This window comes from Moschus berezovskii, chromosome 24 (genome assembly GCF_049115385.1).
Source record: "Moschus berezovskii isolate FMDL1 chromosome 24, NW_MosBer_1.0, whole genome shotgun sequence".
Lineage (NCBI taxonomy): Eukaryota > Metazoa > Chordata > Mammalia > Artiodactyla > Moschidae > Moschus > Moschus berezovskii.
In genome coordinates, this window is record NC_142483.1 from 43,725,062 (window position 1) to 43,746,963 (window position 21,902).

A 21,902-nucleotide genomic window follows, 5' to 3' on the forward strand; every position below is an offset into this window, starting at 1 on the left:
AGTCAGATATTAAACACACATACTTAGTCCACCCAGAATCCACTGTTGAGAACCCCAGAAGGAACTGGAAAAGACAAGTGCTGAGACTCGAGCAACCAAGCCTGAGGTCTGAGTGTTACTCAGTGGGAGAGACAAACAGGGGTTTCAAAAATCAACAAAGTATTGATTTTTGTCAAATTGACTCAAGTGTCAAGGGAAGGTACTTTGCCTGTAGGTACTGATTCTCACTCAGGCAACTCTCTGTAGCAAGACTCTAGGGTAAGTAGAATATAAATATTCTAAGACTCCAGCTGGTCTTAGAACATAAAGGGATTTGTCTAAAATGGAGGGGTCCCCAGTGAACGGTCCCCATGTGGACCCAGGCTCAGGAAAAGCTGGAGCAGCAGGAAATGGCTGATCCACACTGGCAACCACAATCTGTTCACAGTAGGGACAACCACATTCAGGAAAGCTCTAGATGTGTGCCACCCCTCAGAGTGTCCTCTCTTCTTTCCTTTGTTTCAGGAAGGATGCTGTCAGCTGCACGTAACAGACAATCCCATCTCACAGTGTTACCACTGAAGACATACATTATTTAACATAAGGAGTCCGGAGCCAAGTAAGCAAAGGCAGCTGCTCAACTACACCTTCAAGGATGAGGATTCTCTTCATCCTTCTATTCTCCTACCTTTAGCCTGGGCTTTGGTCTCAGACTCACACCCTTTTGGAAAGCAAGGTGGCACCCCAGCAAAGCTTCTCACACAGACACAGTAACATCCAGAAGAAAAGAGCCTTCTGTTCTGTGTCTGTTTCCTTCTGACAGTGAGGAAGCCTCTCCCACACTCCTCCCACACCTCCTTGACCACAGCTGCACCAAGTGCTCGAGCCCAAACCAATGACCAGCCAGCGATGGGAGCCTACCATGGGGCCCCAGGAAAGGCTGATACAGATGTGGGCACAATTCCATTAGAAAGGGGGCGAGAGATGCCTGGGGTATGAACCACAGCAGTTACATCTAGGTACCCACACTCTTGACACTGCCCCATCCCCTACATCAGAAAGACACCTCCCTGACCTCTTCCACTGTCTCTGTCTCACAGGCCTGTTTTCCAGTCTATTCAGGCACTGGAAATTCTCTTCCTCAACAGGTCTTACCTGGAAAGCACCACAGCTTCTGTGGAGCCGGGTGGTATCTTGCTTCAATCAGTACTCCTTCCTTTCCCGGGTCCTACATCACTGTCTTTATGCTCACCAATGTCCTCCTTCTGTACTAGTCAGCCAAGTGGCTTCTGTCTTTTCCAAACTAGACCATGAGCTTCCTGGGACAGACATTATGTCTGGCTCATGTCTCAGTTCCCAGAGGGTCCAGCTCTGCACCTCGCGCTCTGCACCTGGCACCTGAATCCACCAGAGCTTTGCATCAAGTAGCTGAGATCCAAGAATCCACCTTGTGCATTCATGTTGCTAATCAGGCCAATGCCTATGCTCCTAGTTAATTTGTCTAACTTAATGTGAAGCAAGGCAGAAGGCTACGCCCGCCCCCCCCCACCTGCCTGCTGATTTCAATCGCATATGGACAGTCTGCATCCTTGGGATGTTACAGAGCAGCAGATGGAGCAACTGGGTCACAGTGAGTGTCCCCTGCGGCTTCTCCCCAGGCTCCAGCCTGAGAGCGCCAGGGTCATCCCTACAGCAAGGGTCTCAGAAACACACCGAGCATGCAGGAGATGGGCCAATTCTGTAGCGATGACTTTATCTTAAAAGCTAAGTTCAAACTAAGTTAGTTACTCGTCACTCCTACTTGGTGAGTGTTGCTCTACGAATGTTCAGGACTGCCGGACTCTCTGCTTTAGAATTCTTCTCCCTTCTTGCACACAACAGCCCGTGATACAACTGAGGACAGAGCTCCAATCTCCTGTCCTTGCTTCTGAAGCTAAGGCCCGAACTCCTGCATGGTTCTCCACGTAACAGGGGGATTCTCTCAGCTGCCTGGCTGGCCTCACTCATCCTGAAGCACTCTAGCTAACCAGTGTCATCTGAAAATAACACAGCAGAACCTGACACTCTAGGGATGGTGTGTAGGCAAAGCAGAAAAGGGGGGACTTCCAGTTCCCCAGTTAGCTACTAAAGAAACTCACAACTGCATTAACTGTCCAAGCAATTATTTAAATGACCGTGTATGTTGAACTTACCAGTTTGGAAAGAGCACCAGCTGTGAAGTTAGTTCAGAGGTATGTTCAAAACCCAGGTCAGCCACTGATCAGGCTGCTGTGTGACGCTGAGCAGGTCAAATCACTTCTCTGAGCTTCAGTACCCTCATCTCTAAAATAGCCATCATGATACTGAGCTCAAAGGATTGTTCAGTTCAGTTCAGTCGCTCAGTCGTGTCCGACTTTTTGCGACCCCATGAATCACAGCATCCAGGCCTCCCTGTCCTCCACCAACTCCCGGAGTTCACTCAAACTCATGTCCATCGAGTCGGTGATGCCATCCAGCCATCTTATTCTCTGTTGTCCCCATCTCCTTCTGCCCCCAATCCTTCCCAGCATCAGAGTCTTTTCCAGTGAGTCAACTCTTCGCATGAGGTGGCCAAAGTATTGGAGTTTCAGCTTCAGCATCAGTCCTTCCAATGAACACCCAGGATTGATCTCCTTTAGAATGGACTGGTTGGATCTCCTTGCAGTCCAAGGGACTCTCAAGAGTCTTCTCCAGCACCACAGTTCAAAAGCATCAATTCTTTGGCGATCAGCTTTCTTCACAGTCCAACTCTCACATCCATACATGACCACGGGAAAAACCATAGCCTTGACTAGACGGACCTTGGTTGGCAAAGTAATGTCTCTGCTTTTTAATATACTATCTAGGTTGGTCATAACTTTCCTTCCAAGGAGTAAGCGTCTTTTAATTTCATGGCTGCAATCAGCATCTGCAGTAATTTTGGAGCCCAAAAAAAGGATTGTTAGGATGATTTAATTAAAACATAATACATTCAAAGAAACCAGCATAGCACAGGAACTCAATAAATGGGAGCCATGACTCCTACTACCACTAAAAACATTAACCCCTAAGTTGTTTTTCCACATACTGTGCATCTGGCCTGTACAAACCACACCAAGCCCGTACCAAAGAAAGTCAGAGCTGGAGCTGCTCTCAAAAACCAACTTAGCTCCATGATTCTCAACCCCAACTGGGAAATCTGGGAAGGTTTCAAAACCTACCACATCACAGGCCCAACTGCAGACCAATTAAATTGGCAGACAGGGTGCGGGCATGTTTTCTTGGACCAGTCTCCTCACTTTACAGGGGAAGACAGCAGAAAGCTGAGGTGATTTTTCCAGGGTGATACTGCAGAAAGGAGATCCAACCAGTCCATTCTAAAGGAGATCAATCCTGGGTGTTCATTGGAAGGACTGATGCTAAAGCTGAAAGTGCAATACTTTGACCACCTCATGCGACGAGTTGACTCACTGGAAAAGACTCTGATGCTGGGAGGGATTAGGGGCAGGAGGAGAAGGGGACGACAGAGAATGAGATGGCTGGATGGCATCACCGATGCGATGGACAGTTTGAGTGAATTCCGGGAGTTGGTGATGGGCAGGGAGGCCTGGCGTGCTGTGATTCTTGGGGTTGCAAAGAGTCGGACACAACTGAGCGACTGAACTGAACTGAACTGCGGAATCAGCTCACTGTTTCAAATATCAGAACATCTCAGGGACTGATTCTATCAGCCAACAGCAAGCTCACTTCCAGCCAACATGTGGGAACAGCTTGTCTTCCGTACCCTCACTCAGCCCTCCTCCGTGCAGACAGGGTTTGTCTTGTCTTGAAGGGTTTGTGTGATGGGCAGAGACAGGCAAGGTGAAGGGCAACATTCCAGGGATAAGAAACAGAGGGCTACTTCCCGCTGCCGGAATGCTCAGAGCCTTCTCCTCGCGTCCCAGCCCAGCTCCCTCATGGCCAGCACAAACTGCTCTCCCAGCAAGGAAGTACTTCTTCCCTCTGGCTGTTTCCTACTTTGGGGCCTTATCTCCTACCAGGGCCCTAGCACAAGTCAGAGGGCCCCCTCCCCCAAACATTAAACAATTTAAGGGCTATTTGCTGAGTACCCATGGGCCAGAGAGCAGACGACTCATCTCTAACTTGTCCCAGGAAGAGGCCACGCCTCAGCACCTACAACCAGAGGCCCAACTATCTGCTAAACAGGGGAGAACCACTGGGGAGGCACACACTGGACAAACTAGAGCTAGTCTAGAAGACTGCAGAGTTCAGAGGGGCAGACTCTCAGAAATGCACCTGTTCAGGGAAAGGCTCCTCTTCAGCTGTGGAAAGAACGGCTACAGAAGCGCGGCCAGTGTGGATTCTGAACCCCCGCGTGAGTAGCGTGGGTGTGGGACTGAAGCCGTTGCTGACTGGCTGACTAGCTGGGCAGCATGGACTTGGGTGTTTGGCTGGTGCTGGAGGAGGCCAGTGTATTGCGATGAACTATGGCGAAAAAAGTCTTATTCTTTTTTTTTTCATGTTTTTACTGAAACCCTTTTTTAAAAAAATTGAAGTATAGTTAATTTACAGTGTTTTTATTCTTGGCTTGATGTTAGCGTATAGCAACTTTTTTTTCCCACCTAAGTCAGCCTCTGTCTTTACTCAGCTAAGTCTGGTTCTGAAATGGAGACACCCCAACCCCCAATTCTAGAAGCTCACGATCTACTTGGGCATTCAGGGCACACTTCTAAAAATGGAACCAGTGGGACCAGGCGTGGTGTTCATTCAGCAAACAACTGTGGTATAAGTTCCACTTATGTTTCAGCCCATGTGGAAGCACTGGGGGCCACACGGAGCCCTAAACTCAAGGCCAATGGAAGGGTCTAGAAACAATACCAAAATAAAATAAAATGTGATGTTTCTGGGCAGGCCTTTTGTGAGGGATTTCCAAATACTTCACACCTCCAGATCTTGGTCCCAAATCTGCCTGCTCTACACCTACTGCCACTTCACAGGCCGTCCATCTTTGGCAGCACCAAGAATTCTTGACTTTGGTCCTAATGTCTCCTGGCATTCTGCTCCCAAATCCTGGACATTCTCTTTTGGTTGACACTTTCTTCCCTCCAACTTAAACCCACATACTTTCTTAGTAACCGTGAAGAGGTCACCCTGTGATCCTGACCTTGCACATTATCTACTCAATATGTGGATCACTTCTATAATGTCCCTGTCAAATAAGTGGTTTACAACCACTGATGGTGAACTCACTACCTGTCAAGGCTGCCATTTTTGAATAGTGGAAACAGAAATTATTTATATTGAGTTGAAATCTGTGTTCTTATAATTTTCAATTTTACCTCTAGGCCCCAGGGGGGAGGGGGGAATCTAATTCTCCAGATGTGGTAAATATTGCAGGAATTATACCCAGGTTCAGACCTTAGCCGTGCCACTCCTAGCTCTGTAGCTTAGCTCTTTACCTGCCCATTTTAGCATCCGTTGGTGAATCTTGCCTGTAGGAATTAACGCTGTGGTACACTAATGCTGATTCTCTGTTTGCCTGTGCTTCAGTTTCCTCATCTGTATATGGAACCCGGGAAATTTTTTAAAAGAATGTATGTAATATAGCACAGTACCTGGCATATACAGAGTACTCAGTAAATGCTAGCTTTTATTATTCAAAGATACCGATGTTTTGAAGGACGTTCTTTTCTAGGTTAAACATCCCTGATTCATGCCATGGTTCTCAGGCCCCTCACTGTCCTGGACTGCAGATGCTGAACATGCTCAGGTGGCCATCGCTTCTCTAATGCGGCATCCCTTGCCAATTCCCGCTGTCATCCTTTACTTCTCAGGGCTAACTAACACCCTGACTACTTAGACAGAAGATGGAAGAACTGTGCAGCAGGAGCAAGCTGTGCTTTCACATCTGGCAGGGACAGGGAAGTGCCCTAGGGAAGTTGAGACCAGCTGTCCTGGAAGTGAGCAGGGATAGGGCACCAGTTGGTGAGGGGCGGTGGGGGATACGGGGTGGGCATGGCAGGCAGGATCCGTACTTCCCCCCAGTTCCTACCATGGGTAATGCCTTGGCTGCTGACCAACCCAGGGCTCGTTGCTCACTTCAGACTAGCAGAAAGGAGCCGAGGGAGATGCTCCTTCAAAAGTGTAAATTCCTTGCAGTTCCCTACTCCAGGCGTCCTTGGCCTAGAAAAACAGACCAGAGAGAATGGTGCCCCCATCTGGACTCACAGAGAGCACGTTATCTAGCTCTTCAGAAAGTCATGGGAGAAGAAATGAAAAGGGCAGAACTAGAAAAGCCACATGCTTTTTCAACCAGTCACTGGCTGCCAGAATGTTCTAGTGGGGGAGAGGGGTGGGTCTGAAGATCATTTTACCACTTAGAAGAATGGAAGTCCAGTGAAGGAAAATGATTTGCCCTGAATCACGAGCTGTGGCAGAGCCTGGCTTCTGGCCAAAGTCTCCTCTGCTTCCTGTAATCAAGCCTCTGCATTTCCTCCTTAACCCCCCCAACTCCAACACAATGTGTGTGCCTGTGTGTGTACACATACACACATATATATGCACATATAGACACATATATACATGTTAGGATTCTCAATGAATGCATTAGAGACAATTTAGAAAATGAAGAAACCAAAGAAGAAAATGAAAATTCATCCAAAATTGAGAAATTTTATGCTGGGGTATTTTATTTTCTCTGTGCATACACATAATACATGAAAAATATATATTTATACATGTTGAGGCATTGGGATTTACTATAGGTATAGATGTGTAATTTCTTTTAGTATTTACACACTATAGTATCAAGTTATACCTACTAATATTCTTCCTAAACATTTAATAGCTTTAAAATATGGCATTGCATGCATGTACCACATATATTTAACTATTCCCCTATGGATGATCTTGAGATTACTTTTTTAAAATTACTTTACAATTTAAATAACAAGGCAATTTAGACAATTTTCATTTCCAGCCAAAGTGGAGTAATAGGAATCAGAGAATTCTATTACCCTAACATGTATGGTTGTGAGAGTTGGACTGTGAAGAAGGCTGATCGCCGAAGAATCGATGCTTTTGAACTGTGGTGTTGGAGAAGACTCTTGAGAGTCCCTTATACTGCAAGGAGATCCAACCAGTCCATTCTAAAGGAGATCAATCCTGGATGTTCATTGGAGGGACTGATGCTAAAGCTGAAACTGCAATACTTTGGCCACCTCATGCGACGAGTTGACTCACTGGAAAAGACTCTGATGCTGGGAAAGGTTGGGGGCGGGAGGAGAAGGGGACGACGGAGAATGAGATGGCTGGATGGCATCACCGACTCTGTGGACATGAGTTTGAGTGTACTCCGGGAGTTGGTGATGGACAGGGAGGCCTGGCGTGCTGTGATTCATGGGGTCGCGGAGAGTCGGACACGACTGAGCGACTGAACTGAACTGAACAAAAAAAAGTTTTAAAAACATGCAAAACATTTTGAAAATATGCAGCACATGCAAAAAAAAAAATTTCAAAAACTGCCACTGGGCAATGAAGGGCGGTGATCCCTGAGAGATGGGAAAGCGCCAGGTAAAAGCCCTTTAGCTGCCCCAGGTAATTGCCTTGGGAGAGTTTCCAGGGCATGCAGGGAAGGGAGACCCCAGCAGAGCTCAGTGAGCTCCCTGAGTTGAGTAAGATGGAGCTGGAAGTCCAGGGAGACTAGACAGAGACACGAGAGATTTCTGCAGAGAGCAAACTCTGCAGACCTACAGAAGGTGTCTTGAGTCTTCAGGAGAATACTGATTAGCACTTGTGGAGAAACCACCAGAGGCTGGCAAAGAACCATTTGGAAGGATCTGCCATATCAGTGCCCAATATTCACATACAGCTGGACACAGCCTATTCTCACCAGCCAGGCTAGAAAACTCAAACTTCACAGGGCATTCAGTTGAATAATCAGGAAGGTCTTGCCTCAATGGTATGAAAAAATTAGCCCTAGACTGAGCCTTGTTCTGCACTCACCAGAGATGTCTTAAAAGCAAGAGCCAAAAGAATGACACTGCTTCCACATAACTCAACTGTGTCCCAGAACAATGATCAATATTATTTATAAGAAAAGAGAAACATACAGAACCCAACAAGGAAAAATTCACGTTTGGCGTTCAACAAAAAATTACCAAACAGGCAAAGAATTCGGAAAACATAACTCATAATATGGGAGTAAATTAATCTACTAAAATTGACCCAGATCTAACACAGATGCTAGAATTAGCAGACAAGGACATTAAAATAGTTACTCTATCTGCATTCTATGTGTTCAGATAAAAGTAGAGACATTGAAGATATAAAAGATCCAAATCAAACTTTGAGAGATGAAAACTACAATGTTTGATATGAAAAGCACAGTGGATGTGATTAAATGAAGAGCAGACATTTCAGAAAAAAAGATGAAATAACCTGAGATATAGCAATAGAAGTTATACAACATGAAACACAGAATGGCAAAATTTAAAAAAAATGAACAGAGCATAACAATGGCCTAACATATATGCAAATTAAACCCTAAAAGGAGAGGAGTTAAGAGGAGAGGACAGAAGAAAACAATGTTCAAAACTTTCCAAATTTGATGAAAATGATAAAGCCACAAATCCAAAGAGCTCAGGAAACCCCAAGCACAAGAAACATGAAGAAAATGATACCAATAATATTATTACTATTAAACTGTTCAACTCTAATAAAAAAGATAAAATCATAAAAACAGCCAGAGAAAAAAGACATGTTACCAATAGAAGAATAAAACAAGGATGACAGAAACTTTCTCATAGGAAACAAAGCAAATGACAAGGGAAAAAAAAGTGAAAAACATCAATTCTGTATGTAAATATACTTCTTTCAAAATTGAAGGTTAAATGAAGACATACAAGGGCTGAACAAAATCATCACCAGCAGAAGAAATGTTAAAAAGCCTTCAAGTGGAAAGAAAATGATACCAGATATAAACGTGGATACAATAAGCACAAAAAATGGTGAATTATGTAGACATGATTGTTTTTATTATATAAATCCCTTTAAAAGATTATTTACTGTCTAAACAACAATAACAACGTAGAAGGGAAGCGAAAAGCAAAGGAGAAAAGGAAAGACATACCCATTGGAATACAGAGTTCTAAAGAATAGCAAGGAGAGATAAGAAAGCCTTCCTCAGTGATCAATGCAAAGAAATAGAGGAAAACAATAGAACGGGAAAGACTAGAGATCTCTTCAAGAAAATCAGAGATACCAAGGGAACATTTCATGCAATGGGCTCGATAAAGGACAGAAATGGTATGGACCTAACAGAAGCAGAAGATATTAAGAAGAGGTGGCAAGAATACACAGAAGAACTCTACAAAAAAGATCTTCACGACGCAGATAATCACAATGGCGTGATCACTCACTTAGAGCCAGACATCCTGGAATGTGAAGTCAGGTGGGCCTTAGAAAGCATCACTGCGAACAAAGCCAGTGGAGGTGATGGAATTCCAGTTGAGCTATTTCAAATTCTAAAAGATGATTCTGTGAAAGTGCTGCACTCAATACATCAGCAAATCTAGAAAACTCAGCAGTGGCCACAGGACTGGAAAAGGTCAGTTTTCATTCAAATCCCAAAGAAAGGCAATCCCAGAGAATGCTCAAACTACCGCACAATTGCACTCATCTCACACGCTAGTAAAGTCATGCTCAAAATTCTCCAAGCCAGGCTTCAACAATATGTGAACCATGAACTTCCAGATGTTCAAGCTGGATTTAGAAAAGGCAGAGGAACCAGAGATCAAATTGCCAACATCTGTTGGATCATGGAAAAAGCAAGAGTTTCAGAAAAACATCTATTTCTGCTTTATTGACTATGCCAAAGCCTTTGACTGTGTGGATCACAATAAACTGTGGAAAATTCTGAAAGAGATGGGATTACCAGACCACCTGACCTGCCTCTTGAGAAACCTGTATGCAGGTCAGGAAGCAACAGTTAGAACTGGACACGGAACAACAGACTGGTTCCAAATAGGAAAAGGAGTACGTCAAGGCTGTATATTGTCACCCTGGTTATTTAACTTCTATGCAGAGTACATCATGAGAAACACTGGGCTGGAGGAGGCACAAGCTGGACTCAAGATTGCCAGGAGAAATATCAATAACCTCAGATATGTATATGACACCACCCTATGACAGATAGTGAAGAAGAACTAAAGAGCCTCTTGATGAAAGTGAAAGAGGAGAGTGAAAAAGTTGGCTTAAAACTCAGCATTCAGAAAACTAAGATCATGGCATCCAGTCTGATCACTTCATGGCAAATAGATAGGGAAACAGTGGAAACAGTGGCTGACTTTATTTTTGGGGGTTCCAAAATCACTGCGGATGGTGACTGCAGTCATGAAATTAAAAGATGCTTGCTCCTTGGAAGGAAAGTTATGACCAACCTAGACAGCATATTAAAAAGCAGAGACATTACTTTGCCAACAAAGGTTCGTCTAGTCAAGGCTATGGTTTTTCCAGTAGTCGTGTATGGATGTGAGAGTTGGACTATAAAGAAAGCTGAGGGCAGAAGAATTGATGCTTTTGAACTATGGTGTTGGAGAAGACTCTTGAGAGATCCAACCAGTCCATCCTAAAGGAGATTAGTCCTGGGTGTTCATTGGAGGGACTGATGTTGAAGCTGAAACTCCAATACTTTGGCCACCTGATGCGGAGAGCTGATTCATTTGAAAAGACCCTGATGCTGGGAAAGATAGAGGGCAGGAGGAGAAGGGGACAACAGAGGATGAGATGGTTGGATGGCATTGCCGACACTATGAACATGGGTTTGGGTGAACTCCAGGAGTTGGTGATGGACAGGGAGGCCTGGCGTGCTATGGTTCATGGGATCACAAAGAGTCAGACACGACTGAGCGACTGAACTGAACTGATGATGTCTATTACATACATAAAAATAAAATGTATAAAAGCAATAATACAAAGGTGGGGGTGGCTAAATGGAAGCACCCGAAGATTCTTGAATTATGCATGATGTAACATCTGAAAGTAGACTGTGATAACTTAAAAATGATCACCATAAATCCTAGTTCAACCACTAAAATGACAAAACAAGGAGCAATAAATCATTAAATAAATAAAATGGAATAAAAATAGCTAGTCCAAATAAAGAAGAAAAAAGGAATAATAAAGAGGATGGGACAAGATAGAAAACAAACTGCACAATGATAGATTTAAACATAACCACACCAACATCAAATGCAGAATTTCTAAATATACCAGGCAAAAGGGAGAAAATATGATTGTCAGTTTGGCTAATAAAACAAGACTCAACTATCGATGCCTCCTACAAGAAACATACTTTAAATATAAGGGCACAAGCAGAAACTGACTCACAGATATATAGAATAAACTAGTGGTTACCAGTAAGGAGATGGAACAGAGGAGGGGCAAGATAAGGTCAGGGGATTAAGAGGTATAAACTACTATGTACAAAATAAATAAGCTACAAGGATATATTGTATAGAATGGGGAATATAGCCAATATTTTATAATAACTTTAAATGGAGTATAATTTAAAAAATACTGAATCACTATGTTGGATACCTGAAACTAATGTTGCAAATCAACTTACTTCAATTAAAAAAAATGAAAATTAAACAATTTTTAAAAGTAAAGATGGAAAAATGCACTAGCCAAAAACAAGCTGGAAGGAGTATTCTAATACCAAACTAGGTAGATTTAAGAGCAAATAATATAAATATAGAAAAAGGTCTACTTTGTGAAAAAAAAAGTGATGAATTCATCAAGAGGACATAACAATCCTAAATGTTTATGCTCTTAACAACAAAGCTTCAAAATTCTTGAAGCAAAAACGAAGAACTATAAGGAGAAACTGACAAATCCACAATGACATTGAAAAATTTCAGTAACTCTCTCACAAACTGATAGAACAAGCACACAAAATTATCAAGGACAGAGCAGCCTTGAGTAACACTGTCAAGCAACCTGATGCAGCACAGCATATATTCTTTTCAAGTGCACACTGAACATTTACCAAAACAGACCATTTTTAGGGCATTAAAAAAAAGCCTCAACACATGCAAAAGGGTTCAAGTCATAAAAGTTTTGGAATTAAATTAGAAATCAATAAAAAAATACTCTGGAAAATTATCAAATATTTGGAAACTAACACAGTTATATAAAACTCAGTGTCACATAAGGAATCAAAAGGGAAACTGGAAAGTGCTTTGAACTGAACGAAAATTAAAACACAGCATACAAAAATTTGTGGAATGTTGTTAAAGCAGTACTTAGGGGAAATTTTATAGCATTAAATGACTATCTTAAAAAAGAAGGGCTCAAATCAATGACTTAAGTCTTAAGAAACTACAAAAAACCAAAATGAAATAAATTAAATCCAAAGTAGGCAGCAGAAAGGAAATAATAAAGATCAGAGTGGCAATCAATCAAATAGAAAAGAGCAAAATATTACGGAAATTCTATAAAACCAAGAGTGGTCCCCTGAGACTGATGGAAATAATATGCTTCTAAACTGTCTGATGAGGAAAAAGAAAGAAAACATCAACTACCAATAACAGAAATGAGAAAAGTGAGAGAGGTTCTCACAAAACTTGTACACAAAAGGGAAAATTATGAAAATACACAAACTACTAGAGTTTACTTAAGAAGAAAAAAGTAACTCAAATAGTTCTATATCTGTTAGTTAAGAAATGAAATGTATTGTTAAAATCCTATCCACAAAGAAAATGCATATGGCTTCACTGATGAATTCTACTGAATACTTTAGGAATAAATAATACCAGTTCTACACAAACTTCTCCAGAAAATTGAAGAGGAGAAATACTTCCCAGCTCATTCCATGAGGCCAGCATTATCCTAAAACCAAAATCAGATAAAGAGATCACAAGAAATGAAAACCAGACCAATATTCTTCTGAACATAGATGCAAAAAATTCTAAATGAAATCCAACAGAAATAAAAAGATAAGCAGGTGGGGTCTCTTCTGCTACTGTTTTAACATTTATAATCAATCTCTATAATTCATAATATTAATAACCAAAAGAAAGAAAAACTATATGATCATCTCAATAAACACAGAAAAAGCATATGACAAAATTCAATAACCATTTCTAATTTTTTAAAAATTCTCAGCAAACTAGGGATAGAAGCAAATATTCCAACCTCATTCAAAGCATGTATCTCATAGAGAATTTATACCCACAATAAAAGGAATCCAGACTGGAAAGTAAGAAATATAACTCTTTACATGATAACATGTTTAGATAATTCTCTATGTAGAAAATGTTATGGAATCTACCAAAAAGTTACCAAACTTCTACCAAGTTAGTTTAGCAAGGTTGTAGGATACATGATTCGGAGAAGGCAATGGCAAGCCACTCCAGTACTCTTGCCTAGAAAATCCCATGGATGGAGGAGCCTGGTAGGCTGCAGTCCATGGGGTCGCTAAGGGTTGGACACGACTGAGCAACTTCACTTTCACTTTTCACTTTCACATTGGAGAAGGAAATGGCAACCCACTCCAGTGTTCTTGCCTGGAGAATCCCAGGGACGGGGGAGCCTGGTGGGCTTCCATCTATGGGGTCACACAGAGTCAGACACGACTGAAGTGACTTAGCAGGATACATGATTAATATGCAAAACTCAATTTAATCTTTCTAACCTATCAATGCACAGAAACTGAAATTTTAAACACTCTCTAACTCTTACAATGTGATAATTTTCTAAAACCCCAATTTTAAAATGGGCAAAATAGTGTATTATTCACAATAGTCAGAATAAATCAAGACAACCTAGATACCCATCAGCTGATGAATGATAAACAAAACATGATATATCCCATACAACGAAATCTTATTCCGCAATTGAAAGATATGAGGGAATGATACATGCTACAACATGGATAAGCCTTAAATTATGCTGAGTGAAAGAAGCCACACGGTATATGATTCCACTGATTTGAAATGTACAGAATAAGGAAATACAAGGGAAAAGTAGATATTGCCTAGGGCTGGGAAGGATGAGAGAGTTGGGGATAATGAGTAAGGGACTGAAACCAAGAAAAATGTCCTAAAATTAATTACGGCAATGGTTGCAGGACTCAAAATATACTAGAAGCCATTGAATTGGAAGTTGTAAATGGGTGAACTGTATGTAAAGTGAGCTATATCTCAGTGAGGTTGTTAAAGAAACAAGCAAATGAAGTCGCTGTGGTCTCCAAGGGGCAGGATTCCCAGGAACTGGTCCTGAGTCATGAATCACCACAGAAGCCATGGATGAGACCCCGTTGATGTTTCCTCCCCTTTCAACCTCCCCATCCTTCCTTTTCCCTCCATGACAAGCCTCAGAAGCCTAGGTGTTAATAACTCACCATATGAGCACTCAAGAAGGTGGGTGGCAGCTTCAGATCCTCCTCACAGTGCATCAAAGGAACTTGCTGGCAGATGCTCACAGGGCAGGAACCAACCACTTCAGTCCAGTGATGAAGCGGGCTTCTCCAAGGACAAGCAAGGAAATCGCATGCCTCTCCTTCCCCATGAGCCAGTCATCTGGCGCGTAGTGCTGGCTGCCAAGCCAAGATTACAGGGAAGGCCACCTGCCCCCATTACATACAGTGGAGCACATCTGCCAGCCTGACCGTGGCTGCTTGGGAGAGGGTGGGGTGGAGCAACCTGAGACAGAGGCGGGGATGGAGTGTTGCCCCCAACATGCTGAGAGCAGTGGGGAGCCCATGGTACCTGCAGGAGTACTCATGTGGAGTAGCACATGAGAGAAGCTGTGGCATTCTGACAACTTCTTGAAGTTGGAGCAGGCTGACCCACTTAACCACGTGGCTGCCTGGAATCCTTTCCAGGCAAGAGCTCTGCCTCATGGATAAGCACAGAAGAAATCGTGCAACACCAGGCCATCTGGGAGCTGATGGGAGAGCACTTTCCCCCGTGGTCCTTCTTAATTTTAGGTGCTGTTTTATACAGCAGGGCTCTGGCCACCTCCTCCTCCAAGGAGCCCAGTGGGAGCAGAGGTGGCTGCCCTGAGATGATGGAGCACTTGGCCCAGAGCAGGCCCTCCACCCCTGAACCAACACCAGGGTCTTCCTGGACTCTGGTGAAGTGACACTGCTGTCACCAGGACACAGACAGCCCCAGAGCTCCTGGCACCCATGAGAGGGGACTGGCTCTGAAATGCGAAAAAAGGCATTAAGAATTTTGGAAGTAACTGGGAACTGTGGGACATTTTGCACAGAGAAAACAATTTCTGATCAACCCCTTCCAGTGTATGTAGCTTGTACTCACAGCAGACTGTTTCAAGGAACTTATTTTAAATTGATATAGAGTCTGTTCAGTTACAAAAGCCATTAATTGCATTCTCTCCATTTCATAGATGGAATTCAAAGCATTAAGATTCAATTTACTCAAGTGAAAAAAAAGATCAAGAAATCATCTGTAAGAGCTGTTTCTGAAGAATGTGCCCAGTATTTTATTGTTCTGTGCCTTTATGTTACAGTACCAACGTCCTGCTTCCAGTAAAGTGTGAGACATGGGGCTAACTAAGGACCACACGAAACTTGGGCAGCAAGCAATCCTGTAACGGCTGTGACATGGGTGCTGGCTTCCAGACCTCGTGAGTTAGGACAACCTGCTTCTTTCCAGAAATACAGCGGCTCTGGGCATCTCAAATGGTCCCTGTGGTAGAGGGATTGAAGGATCCTTTTCTGAACTTGGCTTCTCCATGAAAGAGACCGGAGAATGGCTTGAATATTAATATATCCTGAAACTTAGAAGAAAAAAAAAACAAGTCTGTGTCTTCTGCAAAGCTAGTGAACATGTGGATGCCCGTGTTTTTAGAGTGAGATGTTTTAGGGGCAGTGGGTAACTGACTAAGTGAGGATGCTGTGTAAGATTTTTTCTTTTCCTGGAAAGGCAGAAAAAGACTGAAAATCAGTTAAATGTAATATTTAGAATGTAACATTCTCACTTGGGAAATTTATGAATATGAAATCTACATGGCAACAAAACACCATCTTCTGATGACTGCACAGGCAAAGTCAGCAAACCCACACTAATTTCTGTTCCGCTTATTTCTTGGCTCAAGCTCAGCACTTTCAGCTGACCTTGTGCGACGATTCTGTCTGGGACTTATTTCTGTGTCTTGAAGATCATTTCTGAAAACAGAAAAAAGAAAATGCCAGCTTAGAAAATGATGATTGTTATTATTCTACAGCAGATTCTGGTTTATAAGTGCTTTCCCATGTGTTTTTATGTAATCCTCCAAATAGCCTTCCACTCCACTGACAAGTCTACTATAATAATTATTACTACTTTTATTATTATTCCCACTTTACAACCAAGAAAACAGTGACTTAGCAAAGATCACAGATCCTAAATGACAAGAGTTAAGAACTGAATCTCCTTCTCAATCAGAATCTAGCAGTTTTTTGCTTCTGCTGCACATGCAGAAAGCTGCAAAAAAAAAAGTGCTTCCACCGCAACAAGACAAAGCCAGAGAGTCAATAAAATCATAACTTATCTCAGTCCTGTCAGAGAGCTGAGGTTTTAAGGGGACCAAGAAAACAAAGTCCCCTCCCAACAGAGATGGGCCATGCACATCGCCTCATTTTGGGCAGAGCGCTGGGGGAAAGAGGTGGCTGCCATTCAAGTAGGTGGAAAGACAAAAGCAAACTTTCTCTGGATTCTGGAGCACACGCAGAGACCAAACTACATGGAGAAGAACAAGCTCCTAGACTACGTGGAAAGAGAGAGAAGTCCGGACATCTCAGCGGAACATGCACTCCATCTGCCCTGCCACTGGGCTATGTGCCACATAAATGACCACCCTTAGCCTAAGGCCAGTCCAGACTGAAGAATCAGAAGCAAATAAAATGGCTATGGTTTAAGCTTCTAAGTTTCAGGGTGATTTGTTACATGGCAATTAAAATACTAAACAGAAACTACTTTTGTTTCATCCGTTCTCCTTATCTACCACTACATAACAAACCATTCTCAGGAAACAGCACAATTGTTTATTTGGTCATGATTCCAGATCTGGGCAGAGCTCAGAACAGACAGCTGAACTGAGTTTGGAGGATTCACTTCAAGGAAGGCTCACTCGTCTGGTGGCAAGCTGGTGCTGGCTGCTGACTTGAAAATTGGCTGGTGAGAGGGATGCCCCCTCCCTACTCTCCTCCAATTGTCTTCTCCCCATGCCCAGGGTGGGCTTCTCACAGCAGGAGGTCTGGGTCCAAGGGGAAGAATCCGAAAAGTGAGCATTCTGAAAGGACAAGCCCCACTGTGCAAACACTACCCAAGCTTCTTCTCATATCACATGACCAAGTCCAGAATCAACGTGGGCCTCAAGAGTGTGAGTACTGAGAGGGCGTGATTCACTGCACCCACCAAACTAACCCTAACCCTGGGTGTATGCGGTTGGAAAAATCCATCAAGCTGTACTCTTAAGACGTGTTCACATTAATAACAGTTCTTAATAAATAACAATAAAGTCCCCTCCTCCAAAAAGAGACAGCCAAATTATCAAGACGCCAGTAGAAAATATGTTGGGATCATTGCTGCTGCTGCTAAGTCACTTCAGTCGTGTCTGTCTCTGTGTGACCCCATAGACAGCAGCCCACCAGGCTCCCCCGTCCCTGGGATTCTCCAGGCAAGAACACTGGAGTGGGTTGCCATTTCCTTCTCCAATGTGAAAGTGAAAAGTGAAAGTGAAGTCGCTCAGTCATGTCTGACTTGTAGCGACCCCATGGACTCCAGCCTACCAGGCTCCTCCGTCCATGGGATTTTCTAGGCAAGAGTACTGGAGTGGCTTGCCATTGCCTTCTCTGGTTGGGATCATTCAGTTCATTAGCGTACTGCAAATGATATCTCATGGGGTTAGGATGAAATAGAGATTACCAATAGAGAAAATGATTCTTCCTTTTCTGATTTTATAATATTAGAAAAAGCTATTTCCTAAAAAAAGATTTTTAAGGCACTAAAAGATAAAGCACAAGAGATAAAGAGTTAAAAAAAGATTTGTAAGTGGCAATCCTTATCCACCAAGCAGTGTGTTCAGATCCAAAGAATGCTGACTGGCATATTCAATCACTCATATGCCTACCATGAGGCTCCCCTCCCCCAAGCACCATGCAAGGTGAGGGGCCTAATGAACATCCTCTCTAGGAAGCAAGTTGGGGTTTAAGTGCAGACAGGGTGCTGCAAGATCAGGGGAGCAGTCAGGGGCTTCCAAGCAGAGCTGTCAAGGAAGGAACCACAACTCCTGTGTGGATGAAGAAAGGAGAAAAGGCAACTAAGGTGGAAGCAACAAAGGTATAAGGCAGTATGACTCTGAAGCAAAGATGAGTAGTTCAGCTTGGCTGTAACAAGGAAAGAGGGGTGGGAAAGGACAGTCCAGGAGCCAGCGGGCAGGCTGGGGCCGTAGCTCACGAGTCCCCACAGGACTTGAAACTACCACAGAGAACACGATGTCTTTCAGGTCTCACTGGCAGAATGAAGCATGCTGATGAGAGGCAGAGAGACAGCCAGCCAGAGAGACGGCTGTGGCAGGAAGCCAGAGAGGAAACGAGGTCTTACGCAGACTGTGGCACAGAGGGGCTAACAGAGATAGTTCAGGGATAATCCACAGCCCCGCTCCTCGATGAGGGAGCCCCAGAAGCAACGTTAGCAACCCCGGGGAGTGTGTTAAAATGCAAACTCCTGCACCCCAGCCCAAATCTCCCAAATCTCAACCTCAGGGTTCAGTGGAGCCCAATAATCTATTCTAACAAGTCCTCCAAGTGATCTCGATGTACATTTAAGTCGGAGGACAACTTATCCATAGGGTTTTGCAATCAACTGCATCTGAGACGTAAGAGAGAGTGAAAAGTTGACAATGATTCTTCGGTTTCTGGCTGGAGCAGTGGGGAAGACTGTTGACACCACTGCTCACTGAGGGAGGAGTCAGTGGAGGGGGAGCAGGTCTGAGAGAAGGGACTCAGACTCCTGGAGGCAGAAACATTTCCTCCACAATTTCATGTGGAAACTGAAAGCTGGAAACATGAAACGTGAAATAATTTACCTGGACCATTTTTCTTCCTATTTTCATCCTATTCAGTGTAAATATATCCTGTAGCTCAAACTGGTAAGATGAACCAATAATCACAGATATAAGAAACTGAGACCAACCTACAGAAAGCAGGGTTTTGTTTTTGGTGGGTTTTTTTTTTTTTTCTGCTTATGAAAATACTGCTTTATATGGGGCACTGTGTTACTAAAAGAACCTCTCAATCATTTATGGAATTAGGATAATGTATTGGGACTGAAATAGCATGTTCTAGGACTAATATCTCAAATATGTCACTTGCAGTACCACAAAATACCTATAAGCTTTGTTGTTATTGTTCAGTCACTGTCGTGTCCAACTCTTTGTGACCCCATGAACCGTACATAGCATGTCAGGCTTCCCTGTCCATCATCATCTTCTGGAGCTTGCTCAAACTCATGTCCACTGAGTCAGTGAAGCCATCCAACCATCTCATATTCTGTTACCTCCTTCTCCTCTTGCCCTCAGTCTTTCCCAGCATCAGGGTATTTCCCAATGATTTGGCTCTTTGCATCAGGTGGCCAAGGATCTGGAGTTTCAGCATCAGCCCTTCCAATGAGTTTCAGGGCTGATTTCCTTTAGGATTGACTGGTTTGATCTCCTTGCTGTCCAAGGGACTATTAAGAATCTTCTCCAGCACCACAGTTTGAAAGTGTCAATTCTCCGGCACTAAGCCTTCTTTATAGTCCAACTCTCACATCTGTACATGACCACCGGAAAAACCACAGCTTTGACTATACGGACCCTTCTCAGCAAAGTGATGTCTCTGCTTTGTGTTGATGTCTCAACACTGTCTAGGTTGGTCATAGCTTTTCTTCCAAGGAGTAAGCATCTTAATTTCATGGCTGCAGTCACCCTGCGCAGTGATTTTGGATCCCGAGAAAAAATCTGTCACTGTTTCCACTTTTTCCCCATTGATTTGCCATGAAGTAATGGGATCGGATGCCATGATCTTTGCTTTTTGACTGGTAAGTTTTAAGCCAGCTTTTTCACTCCTCTTTCACCCTCATCAAGAGGCTCTTTAGATTCTCTGCACTTTCTCCCATTAAAGTGGTATCATCTGCATATCTGAGGTTGTTGATATTTCTCCCAGCAATCTTGACTCCAGCTTGTGAGTCATCCAGTCTGGTATTTCTCATGATGTACTCTGCATATAAGTTAAATAAATAATATCCAGCCTTGATGTACTTCTTTCCCAATCTGGAACCAGTCCATTGTTCCATGTCCGGTTCTAACTGTTGCTTCTTGTCCTGGATACAGGTTTCTCATGAAGCAGGTACAGTGGTCTGGTATTTCCGTCTCTTGAAGAACTTTCCACAGTTTGTTGTGATACACACAATCAAAGGCTTTAGCATAGTCAGTGAAGAAGAAGTAGATTTTTTTTTTTAAATTCCCGTGCTTTTTCTATGACCCATCAGATGTTGGCAATTTGATCTCTGGTTTCCCTGCCTTTTCTAAATCCAGCTTGAACATCGAAGTTCTCGGTTCATATGCTGTTGAAGTCTAGCTTGAAAGATTTTGAGCATAATCTTGCTAGCATGTGAAATGAATGCAACTGTACAGTGATTTGAACATTCTTTGTCACTGCCTTTGAGATTAGAATAAAAACTGAACTTTTCCAGTCCTGTGGCCACTGCTGAATTTTCCAAATTTGGAATACAGCACTTTAACAGTATACTCTTTTAGGATTTGAAATAGCTCAGCTGTAATTCCATCACCTCCACTAGCTTTGTTCATAGTGATGCTTCCTAAGGTCCCCTTGACTTCACACTCCAGGATGTCTGGCTCTAGGTGGGTGTCCACACCATTGTGGTTATCTGGGTCATTAAGGCCTGTTTTGTGCAGTTCTTTGTATTCTTGCCACCTCTTCTTAATCTCTTCTGAATCTCATGAACAGAATGAAAAGGCCTATAAGCTTAAGATGCATATTTGCAGAGCTATTATTCTGTTGAGAAGTAAAGCTGTGCAGTCCTTTCCTGATTCTGTTTCTAAAGCTGCACTGCGGCATAAGCTGGTTCAAACTGCTCCACATTCAGCTGAAACCAGGAAGCCTGGATTCTTACCCCAGTAGCGTCACTAACTAGCTGTGAACCTTAACCCTGTCAACTTACCTCTCTGGAGCTCAGTCTCCTTCCCTATAAAGTGAAGGGACTGGACTAGACGAGCACTCACATCCTTCCAGGTTTAACAGTGACTATCTGTGAGGATCAGCGATGGGATTTGTTTTCTAAGTGCTTTCTCATAGTAATGACTTTAAGAGGTTGGTCATCATTGCCAAAAATGGGCTTGGACTCAGGAATTCTGGGTTTAAGCTTGTCACAGCCATTGATGTGAGGGTTTACTTTAGCATGAACAGGGTGATTCACATGGCACAAGAGGAAGTAGTTAGCTAATGAGTGGTCTCTTCTCCCAGAATTAAAAGTTCAGAAATGCTCAGGTGAAAATAAGGCAGCCACAATCTCAAACATTCATAAAACACTACTGTTTGAACCACCAAATACTTTTTCCATTCTTCCCATGATTCAGCTATAATACTACAAAATGTCAGCACAGTAAGCCTCATTCTTGGGACAGACAATTTAGCTTAATGGTCAAAAAAGCTGAATTTTGACATATTAGATTGAAATCTCAGTTCCCACTTATCACTTATTATTAACTGACCTTAGGGTAGAGATTTACCTCTTTCAGCCCCAGAGAGGCTTTCAGGAACATGAAGACATCAAGAGCAAGATGAGAAGTCAAAGGAGATGTGGCCTAACAAGTTGTTCTTTGGACCTGGCCACCTGGGTTTGATCCCTGGGTTG

General features: G+C 43.1%; 1 protein-coding gene across 2 annotated transcripts in view; it reads right to left on the reverse strand.

Moving 5' to 3' along the window:
- Positions 1 to 15,181: 15,181 nt before the first annotated feature.
- RAD18 (RAD18 E3 ubiquitin protein ligase) overlaps positions 15,182 to 21,902 on the reverse strand; it is a 102,331-nt gene continuing 95,610 nt past the window's right edge. Inside the window, exon 12 of one of the 2 annotated variants that reach the window (XM_055414376.2) lies at positions 15,182 to 16,171. In XM_055414376.2, coding sequence (XP_055270351.2) covers positions 16,069 to 16,171 — 103 coding nt within the window. In that variant the 3' untranslated portion in view covers positions 15,182 to 16,068. The remainder of the gene's footprint in view (positions 16,172 to 21,902) is intronic. The other variant, XM_055414375.2, reaches the window with a different exon arrangement.